We start from the raw sequence: 20,140 nt of genomic DNA, 5'->3' as shown, positions 1-20,140 counted from the left end.
ATAACACAGACGAGTTATATAAGACTGACTTCATGCCTAATGTAGAATAACACAGACGAGTTATATAAGACTGACTTCATGCCTAATGCAGAATAACACAGACGAGTTATATAAGACTGACTTCATGCCTAATGTAGAATAACACAGACGAGTTATATAAGATTGACTTCAAGCCTAATATCTTTAAGCCAAAGATTTTAATGATTTTAGGTAAGGATTTTCATTATTCATTTTATTCATTTCTACATTTTATTCATTTCTACATTTTATTCATTTCTACATTTTATTCATTTCTACATTCAAATGTGAATTTTTGTGTAGCCTTGGCAAGCAAGTTTGGTAGCAGATGCTGCATCCAATTTTATATTGTCATTTAATTTCATTTTGGAATCATAACTAAAAGAATGCCTGAGTTATCCATCAAATACAGTTGTGATGCAAGTTAAAAACTGCTACTTAGAAACATCATTACAGTCTTTAATCACTAGTTTTTTACAAATGTGTACCATTTGTCGTTCAGTATTACAAGTGAACGATGCCATATAGGTGACAAATAGCAACAGGTCATGTAAATTTGATCACAGACAGTTTCCATTATATGTAGAACACTAATTATAAAAAAGTGAATACCTGAAGTCTACATTTTGCTGGAGGTTATATTCTGGCATTCCTTCATTGCATAAATGTACAATAGAGGATCTACTGTCAATGCACTTAAACTCCTGTATATCCTGGTGTGAAGTGAGAGAGAGGAGTGAGGGAAAGAAGGAGCACAAGAAGAAGAAAAATGAAATAGACCTAAATGTGGAAATAAAGGTTTGAATAGTATACATATAGGCAAATATATTTCCTAAATGGGAAAAAAAGTAGTTTCAAAAGTGACTAAATCACCAATATGGCAATATGAGTATTGTGCATATTTTTTCTCCCATTCACTTTGAAACATATGATAAAAATAGAATCTTTAATCTGTGCTTATTTTTAAATGAAATAAAACATTCTTCAGATATATTTAATCAATAAACTAACGTTATGTTTTGATCCTAACTGGTTAGATTTGTAATTCAATAAATAAACTGAGAATAATGTTTGCAAAAGACACATGTTCATACCGCTGTAATATTGTTAGTACAGTTCTCAACTGATTAAAATAATCTGAGTAAAAAAATAAACAAATGTAGAAAAATGGGATTTTTTAAAATAATATCATGAAAATCCAATATGTCATTTTTATATTCATGTATACTGAATTTCATATGGCACCTTTTATGTGACTGACTGCCTGTGTTAACAAGGATTTTGTCAAGAAAGTCCAAAACAGTGAAAAATGTGCAAAGAATAATTGCACACAACTGATAATATTGGCATGAAACCCTGATCGGGTCATCTACATGTGACCATCGTATAATGCAGTGGTTCCCTACCTTTTTTGGTTGCGACCCGGAAAAATATTGTTTGCGACTCATGACCCTGTTTCCACAATTTGAACATTTTATCACCTAAAAAAAATCCTGGAGACCCTCTATGACACAGGGTCTCGTTACAAAGAAAATCAAGGGATGGGGGTTCTAACCTGTAATTATATATTATTACAGATTAGAACCCCCCCATCCCTTGATTTTGTTTGTAATGAGCCCCTGTGCTCTATGACCCCAAGAACATCCTCATGACACTGATTGGGGTCATGACCTGAGGGATGGGAATCATTTATATACTTTGTAAAATTTCATGTCTCAAATAGTTTTTGTGTTATTTCGCCAACATAAAATCAAATTTAATTTGTCTACTTTAAGTGGAGTTTACTTAATCGTGCTGAACAAGATTTCTGTCAAAAAAGCCTAGGTTAAAAAAGTTGAAAAATGTGTTTAAAAAAATGAAGAATTTATGTAGTGTCTTGAAAATTGAATCTAATTTTGATTTTATGATAAAGTATGTAAAATTTCATGGCTCATGCTTAAATAGATTTTGTGATATTGCACCAACATGGAATCGGATCAGATACACAGACAGACAAACATACAGACAGACCACAATTATGGAATTCCCCTTCTACTTTAGCTGGTGGGGAGGGGCATTCAAATTTAATGAAGAGATTAATTTTCCATTACATGTACCAAACGTGCAAAAAACTAGAAAACAAGCAAGACTAAAGATTTTGAAAATACTTACTGTATCTTTCACATAACCAACAAAAGAATCTGCGATTCCAAGAAGGCGATCAGCAAATATTCTTATTGTCTGCAAATATACAAAAAGATTTTAAACAATCGCTCTTTATGACCTTTATAAAGTTGTTGTCTTTAAGTCAATTTTGAATCTTGTCTGACAAAATGAGTATGGTACTTGATTTATTTTTTAATACCTTTTTTTAAGCCCAGCTGCAAACTGCACAAACCCAGACCTGTCATCACATAATGTATAGACAGATCTGGATCTGTGCAATTTGTTAGAGTAATCAGTAAAAAAACATAAATGTAATACATTATCTGCAGGCACATTATGATATGGCAGATCAAGTTGATGTTGTTTGCAGTTTGACTTGACTTATAAGTGAGTATATATGGTAGGTATCTATATCATACTTTTGTCTGTCAGGTACTTTGATTTATTATTTTAAAGGTATTTAAATTTCTGTATACACATTTAAGTACCGGTACTGCTGACTTTTCTTCAATAATAAAAGCACTTATTGCACAAGTGTAACTTTATATATACAGTATGCAAACTGAGGACTTCTCATCATTAAGTGTAACCTTTCATATACAGTATACGAACTGAGGACTTCTCATCGTTAAATGTAACCATTCATATACAGCATACAAACTGAGGACTTCTCATCGTTAAATGTAACCTTTCATATACAGCATACAAACTGAGGACTTCTCATCATTAAGTGTAACCTTTCATATACAGTATACGAACTGAGGACTTCTCATCGTTAAATGTAACCTTTCATATACAGCATACAAACTGAGTTAATCAAGAAAAGCCACATACAAATGTGTATGAAAAAATCAATTAAACTATATCTGATAAAGATTACAGAGAAATGGCTATTAAAGAATAATCAATATAGAAAAACTTGTTTCAAAATGGGAGAAACAAAATGTCAAAAGCAAAGAAAATGGAAAAACAAAATTAGAGTGAATCTCGCTAATAAAGACTGCAAGCAGAGACAAATAAGCTCTTACAATTGTGACAAGTGCTGAAGCACCATTCTGTATGTATGTGTTGGAGGCATTCAGAGCACTCATCAGGTTGTCAACCTTTGTCTGAAAGAAAGCAATTATAATTGATGTAATATATATATATATATATATATATATATATATATATATATATATATATATATATATATATACCTTAATAAGTACACAATTGCTTCTTTGTGGTCAAAGCTTGGTAAAAATGACCCCTTAAAATATGCACATGTCTTGTCTTCCAAACCCTATGGCATAGCTCAACATTTTTTTTTGCTATCTCTCAACTTGATGCAATTCTTGAGAAAAAATTTAATTTCATGTGGGTTTTTGTGATGGCAATAATTATTCATACCATGTGACATATTCAAATTAACATAAGATGTCCACTAAACCATAACATAATTGTTGCCCATCCTGCAATTTTTCAGAAGAATCTGAATATTCCCTTTTTATTCTTCTGTACTATTAAAATTATTTAAGAGGTATATTATCCCTTTCATCCTGAAAATATCACCTGACTTTTTTCATGACACAATATGTGCAGTCTAAAGCTTGTGAGGTACTATTGTAACATTCATCTGCTTCCCTGGCCAACTTCATTCAATTTAGTATTCAACCTGAGGTACTATTGTAACGTTGGTCTGCTTCCCTGGCCAACTTCATTCAATTTAGTATTCAACCTGAGGTACTATTGCAATGTTGGTCTGGTTCCCTGGCCAACTTCATTCAATTTAGTATTCAACCTGAGGTACTATTGCAACGTTGGTCTGGTTCCCCAGCCAACTTCATTCAATTTAGTATTCAACCTAAGGTACTATCATATTGTAATGTTGGTCTGGTTCCCCGGCCAACTTCATTAAATTTAGTATTCAACCTGAGGTACTAATGTAATGTTGGTCTGGTTCCCTGGCCAACTTCATTAAATTTAGTATTCAACCTAAGGTACTATTGCAATGTTGGTCTGGTTCCCTGGCCAACTTCATTAAATTTAGTATTCAACCTGAGGTACTATTGTAATGTTGGTCTGGTTCCCTGGCCAACTTCATTAAATTTAATATTCAACCTGGATCTAAATCAAACACAGAAAAGCCAGTATCTGGATTTTACCGCAAACAATCGTATCTCAGTAATCATGTTTTTGTTTCATGTGTCCATATTTTAAGGGTCATTTCTGTACTACTTTTAGTAACATTGTAAGGGTTGGCAGGTCAGACTAGGCATGACGGATGTCCCTTTACAACTCAGTCCTTTTATGTCTGATGGAAGGAAAGCAAAAAAATGATATTTTTTTTAAAAACTTACCTCCAATCATGATCGATGGTCTCCTTAATACTTAATTTTATGAGGTTTATTAGTCACAAAAATAGATTTCACAGGTGCTTATTTCGGTGCAACCACACTCACTAAGAGATGCAATGCATCTCTGAGGTTCTTATCATGGATATAAAAAACAACCTCTTGTAATACATGCATTACACATGATGTGGATGTTATTTATTATATTGTAGCATATACATTACATGTTATGTAGATATTGTTCCTGATATTGTAGTATGTACATTACACATGATGGGGATATTGTTCCTGATATTGTAGTATGTACGTTACATATGATGGGGATATTGTTCCTGATATTGTAGTATGTACGTTACACATGATGGGGATATTGTTCTTGATATTGTAGTATGTACATTACACATGATGGGGATATTGTTCATGATACTGTAGTATGTACGTTACACATGATGGGGATATTGTTCTTGATATTGTAGTATGTACGTTACACATGATGGGGATATTGTTCTTGATATTGTAGTATGTACGTTAAACATGATGGGGATATTGTTCCTGATATTGTAGTATGTACATTACACATGATGGGGATATTGTTTCTGATACTGTAGTATATACATTACACATGATGGGGATATTGTTTCTGATGCTGTATTATGTACATTACATTGTTGGGGATATTGTTCATGATACTGTAGTATATACATCACGTGTGATGTGGATACTGTTTCTGATATTGCAGTATGTACAAAATACATGATGGGGATATTGTTCCTGATATTGTGGTGTGTACATTATTTGTGATGTGAATACTGTGCCTGATATTGTAGTGTGTACTTTACATGTGATGGGAAGATTGTTCATGAAAATGTCTGTGAGCACTTAATGTGACGAATTTACACCTCATGAAATTTCCCCAAATAAAAACTCCTGAAGCACAATGTGCAGGTTTTACATGAGAAATGTTGTATTATTTTTTGTCATGATATCCATTAATTTTGTTTATATAAATGAATTTACTAAAAAGCATGTGTAGCAATTGTACTATGTGGATGGTGTCAATTACATTAATGTTCAGTGGTAAAATAAAAATGATAACTATTTAAATAAACCATCCAGAAAGTCATTTCTTTTGGACTTCTTACATCATGCAGTGGTCCTCCTCTAATAAGACACCTTCTGTAATAAAAGCTCTCAGTGTAAAATTGGGTGGTCTGTCTTGAGAGGGAACAAAATGGTAAAAGAACAGTATTTTGGTGTTGGGCAAGGTAGCCTCTAATGGGGGGGTCTGTCTTGAGAGGGCCTTTTCAAGAGGGGAACCAATGCATTTACAACCTTATTTGAGAACAAAAACACGCTTGTCGTTTTAACTGACATGAAACAGAGCCAAGCTTTAAAATGATTGGATAATAGATTATCTACAGAAAGTTATAATCTATGTAGTAGCTGTTAGAATATACTGGTAATGACAAGAGTCCCTTGAGGAGCCTGGCACTCTAATGGGTGACAAGAATTTCCTGAAATTCTAGGTAAGACCTTTTCTTCCTTTTAACTGCAGACTTTTAAAACCATCCCTGATATTCTTCATTGATAACAAGATTTTCAATCAGCTGTTGTAGTGGACATATTGGATGTCAGCTTGACACTATTTTCATTGAAGAACAATGAAATATTATAAAAAATATGACATATTGGATGTCAGCTTGACACTATTTTCATTGAAGAACAATGAAATATTATAAAAAATATGACATACTGGATGTCAGCTTGACACTATTTTCATTGAAGAACAATGAAATATTATAAGAAATATGACATATTGGATGTCAGCTTGACACCATTTTCATTAAAGAACAATGAAATATTATAAGAAATATGTTAGAGAAAACTTCCTGCTGATGTCAGCATTCATTCAGAAGAAGTAACAAGTGCAACATCGTCAAGCTGGTCAATGTGGCAGCCTTATTAGACATGAGAGAGAGAACCATTTTCATTTAGGACTAATCAGGCATCCTTAAAATTTTTCAGGCAATAATATCTTGTCAATTTGGCTTTCAATTCAGAAGAAGTAGTGAAAAAATTTGAAGATTTTAAAATGGGTCTCAAATTGGCACCATTTCATGTTGGATGAACTAGACATTATTAGAAGTATTAAAAACAATTGGTAAACAACCCACGTGAATATGACTTTCCATTCAAGAGGAGAAGCGACAAGATTTTCAAGATGGCTGCTGTGGTGGCCATACTGGACATCAGATCAGCATTTAGGAGCAACTGGACATAATAAGAAGTCTTTTGGTGAAAATCCAACTTCAATATGACTTCTGTTCAGGTGAATTTGTGAAAACAAGATTTTCAAAATGACTGCCATTGCAGCTATACTGGATCTCAGATCAGCAAAATTTTTATTTAGGACCAGCTAGGCATCATACAAAGTCTTTTAGCAGAAATCCTATGTTTATATGACTATCTATGTAGAAGTAGTAGGTAGTAGCAATAAAATGATTTTCAAGATGGCTATTGTGGTGGCCATATTGGATGTCAGATTGGCTAGGTTATCATTTAGAACTAGCTAGACATGAAAAGTCTTTTAGTGAGTGAGAACCCAATGTTGATATGACCATCCATTCAAAAGAGAAGCGATAACAAGATTTTCAAGATGGCTGCCATGGTGGCCACTTTGAATATCAGATTGCACCACTGGTGGCCATATTGAATGGCAGATTGTACCACTTTCAATTTGGACTAACTAGGCCATATGTTGATTGTAGGTAAAGTTTCATGGCAATTCTACAACTAGTTTTGGAGGACTTGTTATAACAAACTTGTGCTGACAGATGGACAACAGATGAAAGACCATCCAATAAGCTCTCCTGGTCTCTGGCAAATAGAGCTTGTCACAGAATTAGGCAAAAAGTAACTTGGTTTTTGCCTTAAAACTATTTGACTATTTCTTGTTGTACATGCATACAATGTTATCTAAGGTGAAAAAATGTTTTTCCAGGTAAGCGACTGTATTAACATGTACTTCGCCAGAAATTACTTGAGACAAAGGAACATTAATAACATGATATGCATGGGTATTTTACCCTGACTTTTGCTCACTCTCCTATGGATTTAAGTAAGATCAATCTCTAAAAACCAAGACTGGTCATTTTGGATCACGTCAAGGAGTGTATGCTCTCCATTGTTCTCCAGCCATAGGGCTGATTGTGATTGTGGACGTGATTGTGACTGTTGCTGTGATTGTGACTGTTGACTGTCGTTATGATTGTGGCTGTCACTGTGATTGTGAATGTTGCTGTGATTGTGACTGTCACTGGGATTGTGACTGTGACTATGTCTAGAGCTGACTAGAGTTTACTAGAGATGTCTAGAGCTGTCTGAAGCTGTCTAAAGTTGTTTAGAGATGTCTGGAGTTTCCAGAGTATTTAAGGCTGCGTGCTGTCGATACGTATGTATGTATGTACGTATGTCTGTGCCATGGACATAGACATAGCAAATTCAAAAGGGTGCTGTATGCTGTCTGTACGTGTGTATACATATGACTGTACATGTGGTGGATCCATAAAGGGTGTGAGCGGCTGATAAAAGTGTGGGCCAACCCAACTTAAGGAATTGTGCGACTGTACAAGGGATCTAGAAGCATACGTTTGGTTCAATTATTGTTCCATTTGCATTTTTATGTTCATAAGATTATTTTGAATCTTAGTTGTGTTCATATTCGAGATTATGTAAATCTCTCTCATAGTGTAGAATACTGTTTGAAGCGTATCTGCAGTCCATGAAGTTTCTTGGATCAGATTTTAATCAATATGAATCAATTCATATTGATTTCATATTTTGGTTTATTTTCAATGTGTGAATGTTGTGTAGAGTGATTTGAGTCAATCGTATGTTGAGAGCGTGAGAGAATCATTGTATTTTTACAATCATATATTTTTCTTTATTAATTCATTTCATAAAATTCCACCTTTCTCACACTGTGTTTGTCTTATTCATTTAGTCCAAAAACCCACTCGGTTTCTATTCTGCGACAGAGCTGATAATAATATTAACATTTTTCCATTTAAATTATGAAAAAATATATTAAATTTCAATTTTAAAAACAGAAGTTCCTCTCAAGAAAAGTACCCCAAGGTTTCTCTGGACTTAGAGAAAAACAATTGTTACACATCAATTTGTGAGGAAAAGAAACAAAAACAGCTTCCACAGCTGTTTCAGTAAAACACATAAGACCTGGGGAAGGCAATTTCAATATGGATTAGTCACCCACAAATGCACTTTTAACCCTTTAAGCCCCGATCCCGTCTGTAGGCGTGATCCGGTTTCTGCATTCAATGGCCGATCCCGCCTGTAGTCGTGATTTTTTCACTGCATTCAATGGCCGATCCCGTCTCCAAGCGTGATGAATGTGTGTTAGATTCAACGTCTCTGATTGGTTAGAAATGGGTTTATTCCAAGAACTAACAACTATTAAACCAATCAGAAATGATTTTACTTTCATTTGCGGAAATTTGAATTGTTCAGAAGCTAAGGGCTCCTGTTTTGAAAGCGGTTTAACTACACGTGTTCTGGTCATGAAAAATCGTAAATGATGGCGGACGTAAGAGTGATTTTTGATGAGAGCAAAAATGAGGAGTTTCTCAGGTTTGATCTTGAAAATACTGAGCAAGCTGAGGAAAGATATGTTCGGCAGTTGGATATTTGTGAGATTTCGATTCGGACATAGAAGTTTATGAGATTGAATCGTCCGAAGATGAGGATGCTGACAGCGATGATGATCGAGTTCTTGCGGATAAACGTTGCACATAATTTTGTAAATTCTGTATAAATAAGTCGTGAAAGACTTGGACAAATAGGGAAAAAAAATACATCACTGTGTAGACAAATTCATTTGCAATAAATGGTGAAACTGTCTTGGATTTTAATTGGATATAAGCAGAGAAATTAAGGTAAGAGTGAATGCATGTGCACGATGTTTACAAAATTTTTCAAACAGGTAAAAACTCTGGGGCACACGCAGCTAGACACAGCTTAGCGCTGCTGGGGCATAGCAGCAGTGATACTGATAACGGGTCTGGGGCTGAATGAGTTAAAATGCATCACTTTTATATAAACTCTGTGAATAACTGGAGTGCCCTAGCATAATTTAAAAAACAGCTTTCCATGCGTACCATGTATGTTTAAACGGAATTACTCCAAGCTAGGATACTGTTTTCAGTGTTTATTTCTATTACAATCTTGGCAGTTTTTCAGTGTTTTATCCATTTATTAATTGTATAATTCTTGAAATCAGTGTCAGAATTGTTGTACCTAATGATGCACAGAATGACCAAGGTCATTGGTGAGTCTGTCCAATGGAATAATTTGAAAACTATACAGTCAATGTGAATAGCATGACTAAAAGTGCACATTCACAACAGCTAGGTAAGGGAGGTAAATCCATCAGTAATAAAACCAACTTTTAAAGGGAAGAAAATCCATCTACAAAGCTACTACTTATTGAACTTACAAATAATTAAGGAAAATGGTCGCCTTTTTCTTTCTGGCCATTATAGATAAAATAAGAAGCATTACCATAAGGAAAATAGTCGCCTTTTTCTTTCTGGCCATTATAGATAAAATAAGAAGCATTACCATAAGGTCAACAATTTAAGTTTTAACATATTCTTTCTTTATTGAGAATTAGGTCAGTAACTACATTGTAATGAATTATCTTAGAATTACCAACATGAAATAATGTGAAAGCAATTTGCTTGCTGGAAAATACTTACTGGGATAGTTGACACTGCTGCTTCCATGTTTTGCAAAGCAATTTTCAAATTTTCCTACAAGAATGGAAATATACATAATTATCAGAATTATTTTCATTAATGAATTATTAACTTAATAATATCTGATGCACTCATCTTGAAATATGAAAAGAATTGAAACTCAGTCATATTACCCTAAGTATTATATTTTGAAATATGAAAAGAATTGAAACCCAGTCATATTACCCTAATTATTATATCAGGTGAGAGATTTCCTCAACAATGTCAATGGATTTGATTTTTTTCTATTTCTATGAAGTCTGATAGAGAGTGGACATTAAATAGCATGGTTGTGATTTCTGTCTAGTTCTGTGAACTCTGATAAGTGTGGACATAACAACATGGTTGTGATTTCTGTCTCTTATTAAGGAATGAAAAGAAAAAAAACGATATAATTTGAATGGTCACAATAACAAGCCCTGTGAATGAGAATAATAAAGCCAACAAAACACGTACACAAGATATTTGGAAATTTGCACAAAAAATTTACAACTTGCTGCAAATTGCCTATATTGTTAAAAATAATTATTGAGCAACATAGCCGTTTCTTTCTGAACTTGATAATGAGTCTACAATTTTCAAACTATGCAAAATTTACGAATTTGTATATACTCATTCAGCTTTAATTTAACAGGTAATTAATTAGAAGTTATTTTTTTTCTATACTTTTTATTTAATAACACTTGTGCGGTGTTAAATATTTAATTCACTCACCTGGTGTTAAATATTTATCTCACCTGGTGGTAAATATTTAACTCACTCATATGGTGGTAAATATTTAAATCCCTCAGCTGGTGGTATATATTTAACTCACACACCTGGTGGTAAGTATTTAACTCACCTGGTGGTATTTAATTAAGAGCATTGCAAGAAAACATAATTCAACCTATAAATTGCTTAGTGATTTTGGATATCTTGGATCCTTAGCTTTGTAAAAATATGAATTTTGTATGAAAATATCTTCAGTTTTCCAACATTTCAGAATCAATCATTATTAACATCAAGTGAGACATTCCTTCATCCTAGCTAAATTGAGAGTGAATATTCCAGTACCTTTGGTAATTAATTGTAAAGGTTCCTGCATTTCAAGAATAAAACATTTCTCCTAAATTAACTCTCAGTAAACATGTATGAATGCTATCTACCTTCGGTTATGCTGGACCTAAGCAGGACATGTCTTTCTGTCACATAACTATTGTAGATTAAAGTGCTCCTAAGCAAGACAACATCTCAATATACCACATAACTATCTGAAGTCAGATTGATTTAAGCCTATTACATAAAAATTGCAGGTCAGATTGATCCAATGCAAGCCCACATCTCAAGCTACCACATTATAAACTATGTCAGGTTGGAATGATCCTTTGCGAACCCAGATCTCAAGCTACTACTTAACTCTCTCGTATCAGACTGATCTCAAGTTATTATATGTTTTTGTTGCTGCTGTATTTTGAAAATAAAAGTAATCTGGTAAATATACTTGGTATACCAGACTCTTGGACATGAAGTTTTAATATGATTAGTACACCAGACTCTTGGATATGAAGTTTTAATATGGTTAGTACACCAGACTCTTGGACATGAAGTTTTAATATGGCTAGTGCACCACTCTTGGACATGAAGTTTTCATATGGTTAGTGCACCACTCTTGGACATGAAGTTTTGATATGGTTAGTGCACCACTCTTGGACATGAAGTTTTCATATGGTTAGTGCACCACTCTTGGACATGAAGTTTTCATATGGTTAGTACACCGTACACCACTCTTGGTCATGAAGTTTTCATATGGTTAGTGCACCACTCTTGGACATGACGTTTTAATATGGTTAGTGCACCACTCTTGGACATGAAGTTTTCATATGGTTAGTACACCAGACTCTTGGACATGAAATTTTAATATGGTTAGTACACCAGACTCTTGGACATGAAGTTTTCATATGGTTAGTACACCAGACTCTTGAACATGAAGTTTTAATATGGTTAGTGCACCACTCTTGGACATGAAGTTTTAATATGGTTAGTGCACCACTCTTGGACATGAAGTTTTCATATGGTTAGTACACCACTCTTGGACATGAAGTTTTCATATGGTTAGTACACCAGACTCTTGGACATGAAGTTTTCATATGGTTAGTGCACCACTCTTGGACATGAAGTTTTCATATGGTTAGTGTTACATTCGGGTTCAAAAGACACACAAACACCAAGTAAGGGTCCTACAACTTTATGTAAAATAAAGTTAAATTCTTCACAAAAACCAAAAACAAGTGTTGCTTACAGTAACAAGCCCAGCAGCATAACTGCCTGCTCTCCCACTCTGCTTGTCTTAGTAGGGGTTAGATATAAGGGATTTTAAATTATTTAACATTTGTGCCTTATCCAAGGGTATGAACTGGTCCAGACTCAGTTAGCCATGGGAAGATAAACAACAGAACTCAACCTGTTGACAGTCTCTCTCTGTTATCAAATATCCAGAATGCTGGGATTAATGTTCTGGCCATCTGTCACTACTAACAGCTAGAATCTGATACAGGCACTGACAGTGACATCATGCTGATAACAGTTAGTACACCAGACTCTTGGACATGAAGTTTTCATATGGTGTAAACTCTATAGCTATATCAATGCTTTGCTACAATCAGTATCAACATCTGCAATGGGTCACTATCTCAGAACCTGATTAACTAATAAAACTGATGGAGTTATTTCTTTCCAGTGACATTTTGTATTGCTCTCCTTATGATTGTTTTTGTTATTGTCTTTTTTTATCACTGCATTTATAATTGTTTCTCCATTTTGATGCACTTCTATGTTAGTAAGGAATCTGTGTGTGTGTGTGCGCATTCATATTAAACTGAAGTGTAATGTTTATTACTCGTAAACGTAGATGGCAGTGATCTCAAATAATCACATTTACTTTCAGTACTTTGCCAAGAAATATTAATGTATAATAGGTTCTCCACAAAGTATACTGAAAACTGAGTAACTAAGTTAAAGCAATCTACCTTCTATGGCATAATACATATTCACATTGTATGGATCTGCAGAACTCTCTCTCTCTCTCCAATTCAAACAAGGCAATAGCATCATGTGGCATGCAGAATGTTGGACAGACATCATTTTCTAAGGATTGTTTTTAATTCAACTGATTTATTGGATGGTGGCTTGCTAGTAATTAATGTCATCCTAAATTACTGTGAAGACTATGAAGTTGGAATACTTACAACAGCAATCAGGGTATTCGGATATTCATTGCTGCTGATGTCATCAATACTGTTAGCACTGCTATTTAACCCAGCCTGAAATTTTATAGACAATCACAATGGTTATATTTGGCTCAAAACACTATTAGATTAAATGGCTATAATTGGCTCAACACATTGTTAGATTAAATGGTTATATTCGGCTCAACACACTATTAGATTAAATGGTTATATTCAGGTCAACAAACTATTAGATTAAATGGCTATAATTGGCTCAAAACACTATTAGATTAAATGGCTATAATTGGCTCAACACATTGTTAGATTAAATGGTTATATTCGGCTCAACACACTATTAGATTAAATGGTTATATTCAGGTCAACAAACTATTAGATTAAATGGCTATAATTGGCTCAAAACACTATTAGATTAAATGGCTATAATTGGCTCAACACATTGTTAGATTAAATGGTTATATTCGGCTCAACACACTATTAAACATTTATATTCAGCTCAACACACTATTAGATTAAATGTTTATGTTCATGTCAACAAACTATAGATTAAATGTTTATATTCAGGTCAACAAACTATTAGATTAAATGTTTATATTCAGGTCAACACATTATTAGATTAAAAAGTATTGCTCTATCAAAGTATGGTACTAACAACAATTGTGAAGCAAATTCAAACAGGCAGACAGACAGGTAAATAGATAGATGGATGGATGGATGGATACATAGATAGACAGATAGATGGATAGATAGATAGATAGATAGACAGACAGTTCATTTTTAGACAATAGATAAATAGATAGTATATTTGATGCAATACCCATGCTGTGTACTTAAAAAAGATATTTTTTAGGTAAACTTCATGAGGGGAAAGCCCATGTTAATAAACACACATTAATGAGTTTAGAACCAGCTGATCATATCACATGCATGTACAGACTCAATCAGTTGTCTACCTTTGTCCATGTTATGTGCTTTCCAATTAGAGATGAATTCTTGCTGTCATGCTTAATACAATCTTTTTGAGATTCATAAATTAGCCCACATAGATAACATGACAGTAGAGAAATGTATGGTGATAACTTTCAAGGCAATCACGAAAAGTTCTTAATGGGAGTTTTCATTTTCTTGCCTCCCGTGTAATATGAAAAAGATTCAATACCTAAAGGATATTTTTGTGCAATTTTTAACCAAGATAGCTGCATGTTAATTCAGACATCAAATACAGTATATATGCAATAAAAACACATTTTAAGAGATGATGAAACAAAAATATTTGCATTATCTCAGAAAATAGTAAAGACCACTTAAGACATTTTCCAATCATCATCCATTAATTTTAGTTGGCATCATAAAAATTCTTAATGAACTGAAATAAACACCATAAATATATATGCAATAAGAAAAACATTTCAAGCTAGGTGTCATCAGAGATGTAAAATAAAGAACATGTCCATAATATAAAAGTAGCCACAAACTCATTACAATCTGTTCAAATTTTGAAAATGTAAAACTTAATAATAACGTATGATTTCTAAATATTTGACTCCATATCTTTAACTTAGCATCCTGGTTTGACCCCTATATTACAAAACTTGACTCCTGATCTCACTAAAAAATATTCTGACCTTTCAAAATGCAGCGTTTGTCAATTTCAAGTAATATTTCCAAGTCTTGAATATGCTTCTTATTTGAAATGTTGAGTAGTAAAATTTTGTAATGAAGGAGTCTGGTGTTTGGTTTGCACATGGAACTAATGTTACTGTGCAGTAATTGCATCAGAAAAAAATCTGGTAATTGATTTAGTAAAGAATACTTTGATACATAGTCATCCTCCGTCTACCTCTGGACAATTCTTCTTCCTTTTAAATAATTTTCTCTTTTACTTATAAAAAAAATCAGATTTCACATATTGGCTTTTAATGCCTCTCGGCATGTTTGCGTTTTTTGAAAAGTTTAAACACACTAAATTTCTAACTGTTATATAGCTTACTTACTATGTAAAAGATTTCCATGTCCATCTTCTCCCCCCCACTGTGACAATTAGTCTCATCTTAAAACACTAGTACCCAATGTGTAGCATGCTAAAGGTCCCCATGCCTCCCCCTTCTCCCAAATATGATAGCTTGCAAAAGATCTCTGTGTCCCCCTTCTCCACACCAACACAATTAATCTCAATCCATGATACTAGTACTCCATGTCCCCATTCTCCCCATCATGACAATTAATCAATGATACTGGTACTTGTCAGAAGGGAAGGACAAGTATAGCATGGAGATTAAATAGAATTTTGTTTTGACAGTGATAGAGAAAATCCCTGATAGTTAAAGTATAAAAAGGCAATGCTGTTGTGCATAGGTGGAATGATCTCATTATATGACAAAGACATTTCTAGCATCATTGAACTCAGCATAACCTAGATTGGGTTCTTGTTATCTTAAACATATTTTAAAGATTACTACTTGATATTTGTGCCAATGAGTGGATGTTGACTTGTGTGCAAGACATGTACAAACTTTCTGGTCTATATTTTGTGCAAAGGAGTGGATGTTGACTTGTAAGACATTTACAAACTCTCTGGTATATATTTTGTACAAAGGAGTGGATGTTTGACTTGTGTGTAAGACATTTACAAACTCTCTGGTCTAGATTTTGTGCAAAGGAGTGGATGTTTACAAACTATCTGGTCTATCTTTTGTGCAAAGGAGTGGATGTTCTCTTGTGTGTAAGACATTTACAAACTCTCTGGTATATATTTTGTGCAAAGGAGTGGTTGTTGACTTGTATGTAAGACATTTACAAACTCTCTGGTATATATTTTGTGCAAAGGAGTGGATGTTGACTTGTGTGTAAGACATTTACAAACTCTCTGGTCTATATTTTGTGCAAAGGTCTGTGGATGTTGACTTGTGTGTAAGATATCTCCAAAAACTCTGCTTGATTTTTTGTTGAAAGGAGTGGATGTTGACTTGTGTATATCTAAAAAATCTCAGCTTGATATTTTGTGCAAAGAAATAGATGCTGACTTGTGTATAAGACATCTCTAAAATCTTAGCTTGATATTTTGTGCAAAGGAGTGGATGTTGAATTTTGGGTGAGATATCTTCTAGATCTGTTTGCTTTTTCGACAAGGGAATGAATGTTGACTTGTGCATGAAATATCTTGTAAATATTATTGATGACAAACTTATGAAGTAATTTTCTTGTGTTAGTAACAGTGTCAAGGTAACAGTGTCATGGTAAAGGATAGTAATTATAGTGTGTAACCTGTATAGAAAAGACACACAAATCACTTAATTTGTACTTTATGAAAATGTATATTCTAAGTCAAGGTTAACTGAAAGACAATTCAACTTTTTCCAAGATAACAATTCCAAACATGGAATCAATGTTATTCAAATTAAAAATTTGGTAAGTAACTTTGAAAATTAGGTAATAATCACACAATTTTTACATGTGGTCCTTTAAACTCATCTCAGATTCAAAGTCAGGTTTGGTTCCATTGCACTACAGAGTTTTTGCTTCCATGCTAAGTAGAACCCCCCCCCCCTTCAATCCATAATGCATAAAGCACCACCACATAGAGAATGCAATTCTAAAACTCTAAAACTGTGCTCAGTCTCATAAAAAGCTAATCAGGTTATAGGACAACCCCTTCCCCTTACTATGTATGTATCAAATTTGGTCCCAAATGGTCAAACCATGTTGGAGATATCTTGTTTACCAACTGATTCTTCTTTACGCATATGTATTCCTCTGTGACCGTGAACATTTAGACACAGTCACCACAACCTAATCTGGTTTAAAAGGCATCTAAACATCCAGTTAGGACTGGTTCAGTTCAATATTTTAGATGCTTAAATTGTTGGTGTTAGTACATTGTACCCTGGCATCCATCCCACACAGCTTGGGTCAAAGCCACAAGTAACCAATCAGATAATGGGATATTCCTAAGACTCTATATGAAATCGATTCATGTTTGATCAAAACATATTGGCTATATCCTGCTTTCAAGCTGATGTCCCTCAATGAAGAAAAAGTATTACCCTGTGACCTTGAAAATAAGGTCAATTTAATCACCATAATCTGATATCGTAAAGCACTTGTACTTTTTACCTCAGCGATACATCACACAAACTGACATCAGTTCCTAATAATAGCCAGGAACTTGATTTCAAACAAAGGGCACCAACACAGTGGTAGGCAGAGACTTTTTCTGTGGTTTTGTTCTTATTGAAAATGCTGTACCAGGTGCTATATTTCTTCCTCTGATTTATGGATGAGCAATCCAATATTCAAATACAGTGATAGAATGTTGAGATCTGTCCTTGACTGGAAACAAAAGCATATGACATAAAAGGCAATCCAAGGCTGTATAAAAATCATTGGGTATATAGCCAATTGAAGGTACCCAAGTGTCTGGTATATAGCCATTTGAAGGTACCTGACTGTCTAGTATACAGCCATTCTGAGGTACCTCAGTGTAAGGTATATAGCCATTATGAAGTGCTGACTGCTTTGTATATTGTCATTTTGAGGTGCCTGACTTTTGGGCAAATAATGCTCCAAAATAACTATATACATGACAGAAGTTCAATACCATAGAAGTGCTATCTTGAATATATAGAAATGTTCTACAAAGATATATCCAACAAAAACAATATGAACATTTATTAAATGGCATAATACACACAATATAGGTGTAAAATTATCATTAAAAATATGTTTGTTGCATTACCTGTTACATGATTATTTGCACATCTATCAATATCACACAAGGTGCATTTCATTTTTGTTTTGGTAGGACTGAATTGATTATGGGTTAAATATTGTATTAACCAATCTTTCCTGAAACTATTAAGTTCAGTAATCAATATAGGCAACCAGAGTTATACCATAGGATGTGGTATTTTCATTCTGTGTTTACTGGTAATCGATGTCCCATGGAAATGATAATGATGATCATGTAAAATGATTTTGTCACGCTGTTATTGTCTGATATTGGTTATAAGCAAGTTTACGATGGTAGGGAAATATATCACATTAAAATTTCACATAAAAGTGTTCAACAAATTCAAGGTTTATATTTGTAATTTTAAACAGAAGTTTAGCAAAGCATCTAACCATTAAGCATACTGATATTTGAAAATATGTATAGATGCAAAATCTTGAAACACTAATAACATTTTAACTAAATTGTTGTTTTATAACTCGGCAATGCAATATTTACATAATATGTAGAGTCATAATAATGGTAATATGAATATAAATATGAATATTATTATTATCATTATTACACCACCCCCTCAATAACTCACAACCTGATAACTTGCAAACACGTTTATAATAATATATTCACTCATTTTAATGTTGAAAACGGTAGATAGAACCTGGATTTTTTAATCAACATTATGAAATATCAACTTTAAACTTTTTTATTAACTGATTTGTGTTCTAGTTCTATCTTTTAGTTCTTTTTAAGTGTAATCATCATGTATGCAATGTGTCCTCTTCTAATTAAATGTAAAATGTGTCAATCTACTGTAACAGCTATGTCCATGAGTGTTTCTCTGAGAACCTAATTAAGTGCCGACCATGTTTTGATATCAGACAAGCAGGAACATTTGTTGTATTGTTGCACTAAATAAAAGGCAGGCATCCTTTTCTATTATCATGTTAATTATGTCTTTTGAATCAAAGGAGGTGGAATTAACAAAAAAGTTAAGATGCACACAAATCCTACATGCTTAACAACAAATGGCACATCGTATGCTGTGTAACTCATTTCAGTTGATCAATAGAACACTGTTATAAATGTTATAGTGTATGTTATCTAATTAAACTACCTTAAATTAACCTACTCAATCATACTGGTTGTTGAAACCAGTTGGAATCATGTTATCAATCTTTCAGATGTTAGACATTTTAAAAATAAATGTAATTTATACAGAATAGCGAACAACTTCGTTGGAAAAAGTGCTTTATTGACAGTTATACTCAACATGATAGTAAGATGAGGATTCATTCATTTAACAGCCCAGTCCACCCACCCACCCCAAACCCTGTAGTTCTCGATGTTTAGTGGATTTTTTGGAGGTCCCTCGGTAACTTGCACCCTCGCTTATAGTGTAGTTGTTGTTTTTGGACCCCGATGTGCACGAGTTATTGAGGGAGAGGTGTATTATTATTATTATAGCTAATCAAGTTCTGGTATTTTTATTATAATATTGCATGAATCTAAGTAAAACAATTATTATTAGGCAAAAAAAGAATATGAATGTTTCCAGTTTGCCAACCATCTCTGGTTTTCATTGCTGACCCTAGTATATAAAAAAATTGTCCCCCCCCCAGGAAACACACTTGGTGGTGGGGGGCATATACATTATTTATGTTGTTATTCTTCTTTTTCTTCCTAAGTTCTTCATCTAATCTTTTTTCTGACTACTGACCACATCCAAGACTATCAAGGCAGTGAGAGACAAGGAGTGTGTGTGACCTGGATTTTTAATGTAGCTTTAACAATTTTTCAGTCATATCGCTACAATGTCAGCAGTGTGGCAGTTTATAGTGATGTCTAGCACTGAGTCATCATGCAGATATGTAGCATGAT

General features: G+C 33.7%; 1 protein-coding gene across 4 annotated transcripts in view; it reads right to left on the bottom strand.

Moving 5' to 3' along the window:
• LOC149795541 (prominin-1-A-like) overlaps positions 1-20,140 on the bottom strand; it is a 133,773-nt gene that overhangs the window by 29,264 nt on the left and 84,369 nt on the right. For all 4 annotated transcript variants that reach the window (XM_089965345.1, XM_089965347.1, XM_089965348.1 and 1 more), the window contains exons 19-22: positions 13,537-13,611; positions 10,274-10,327; positions 3,192-3,272; positions 2,170-2,238 (exon numbers count right to left, since the gene is read on the bottom strand). In XM_089965345.1, coding sequence (XP_089821471.1) covers positions 2,170-2,238; positions 3,192-3,272; positions 10,274-10,327; positions 13,537-13,611 — 279 coding nt within the window. The remainder of the gene's footprint in view (positions 1-2,169; positions 2,239-3,191; positions 3,273-10,273; positions 10,328-13,536; positions 13,612-20,140) is intronic.

This window comes from Sinohyriopsis cumingii, chromosome 7 (genome assembly GCF_028554795.1).
Source record: "Sinohyriopsis cumingii isolate HCF-2022 chromosome 7, ASM2855479v2, whole genome shotgun sequence".
Lineage (NCBI taxonomy): Eukaryota > Metazoa > Mollusca > Bivalvia > Unionida > Unionidae > Sinohyriopsis > Sinohyriopsis cumingii.
Note: the sequence above shows the minus strand (reverse complement) of the source record. Positions and strands in the feature narration are given on the sequence as shown.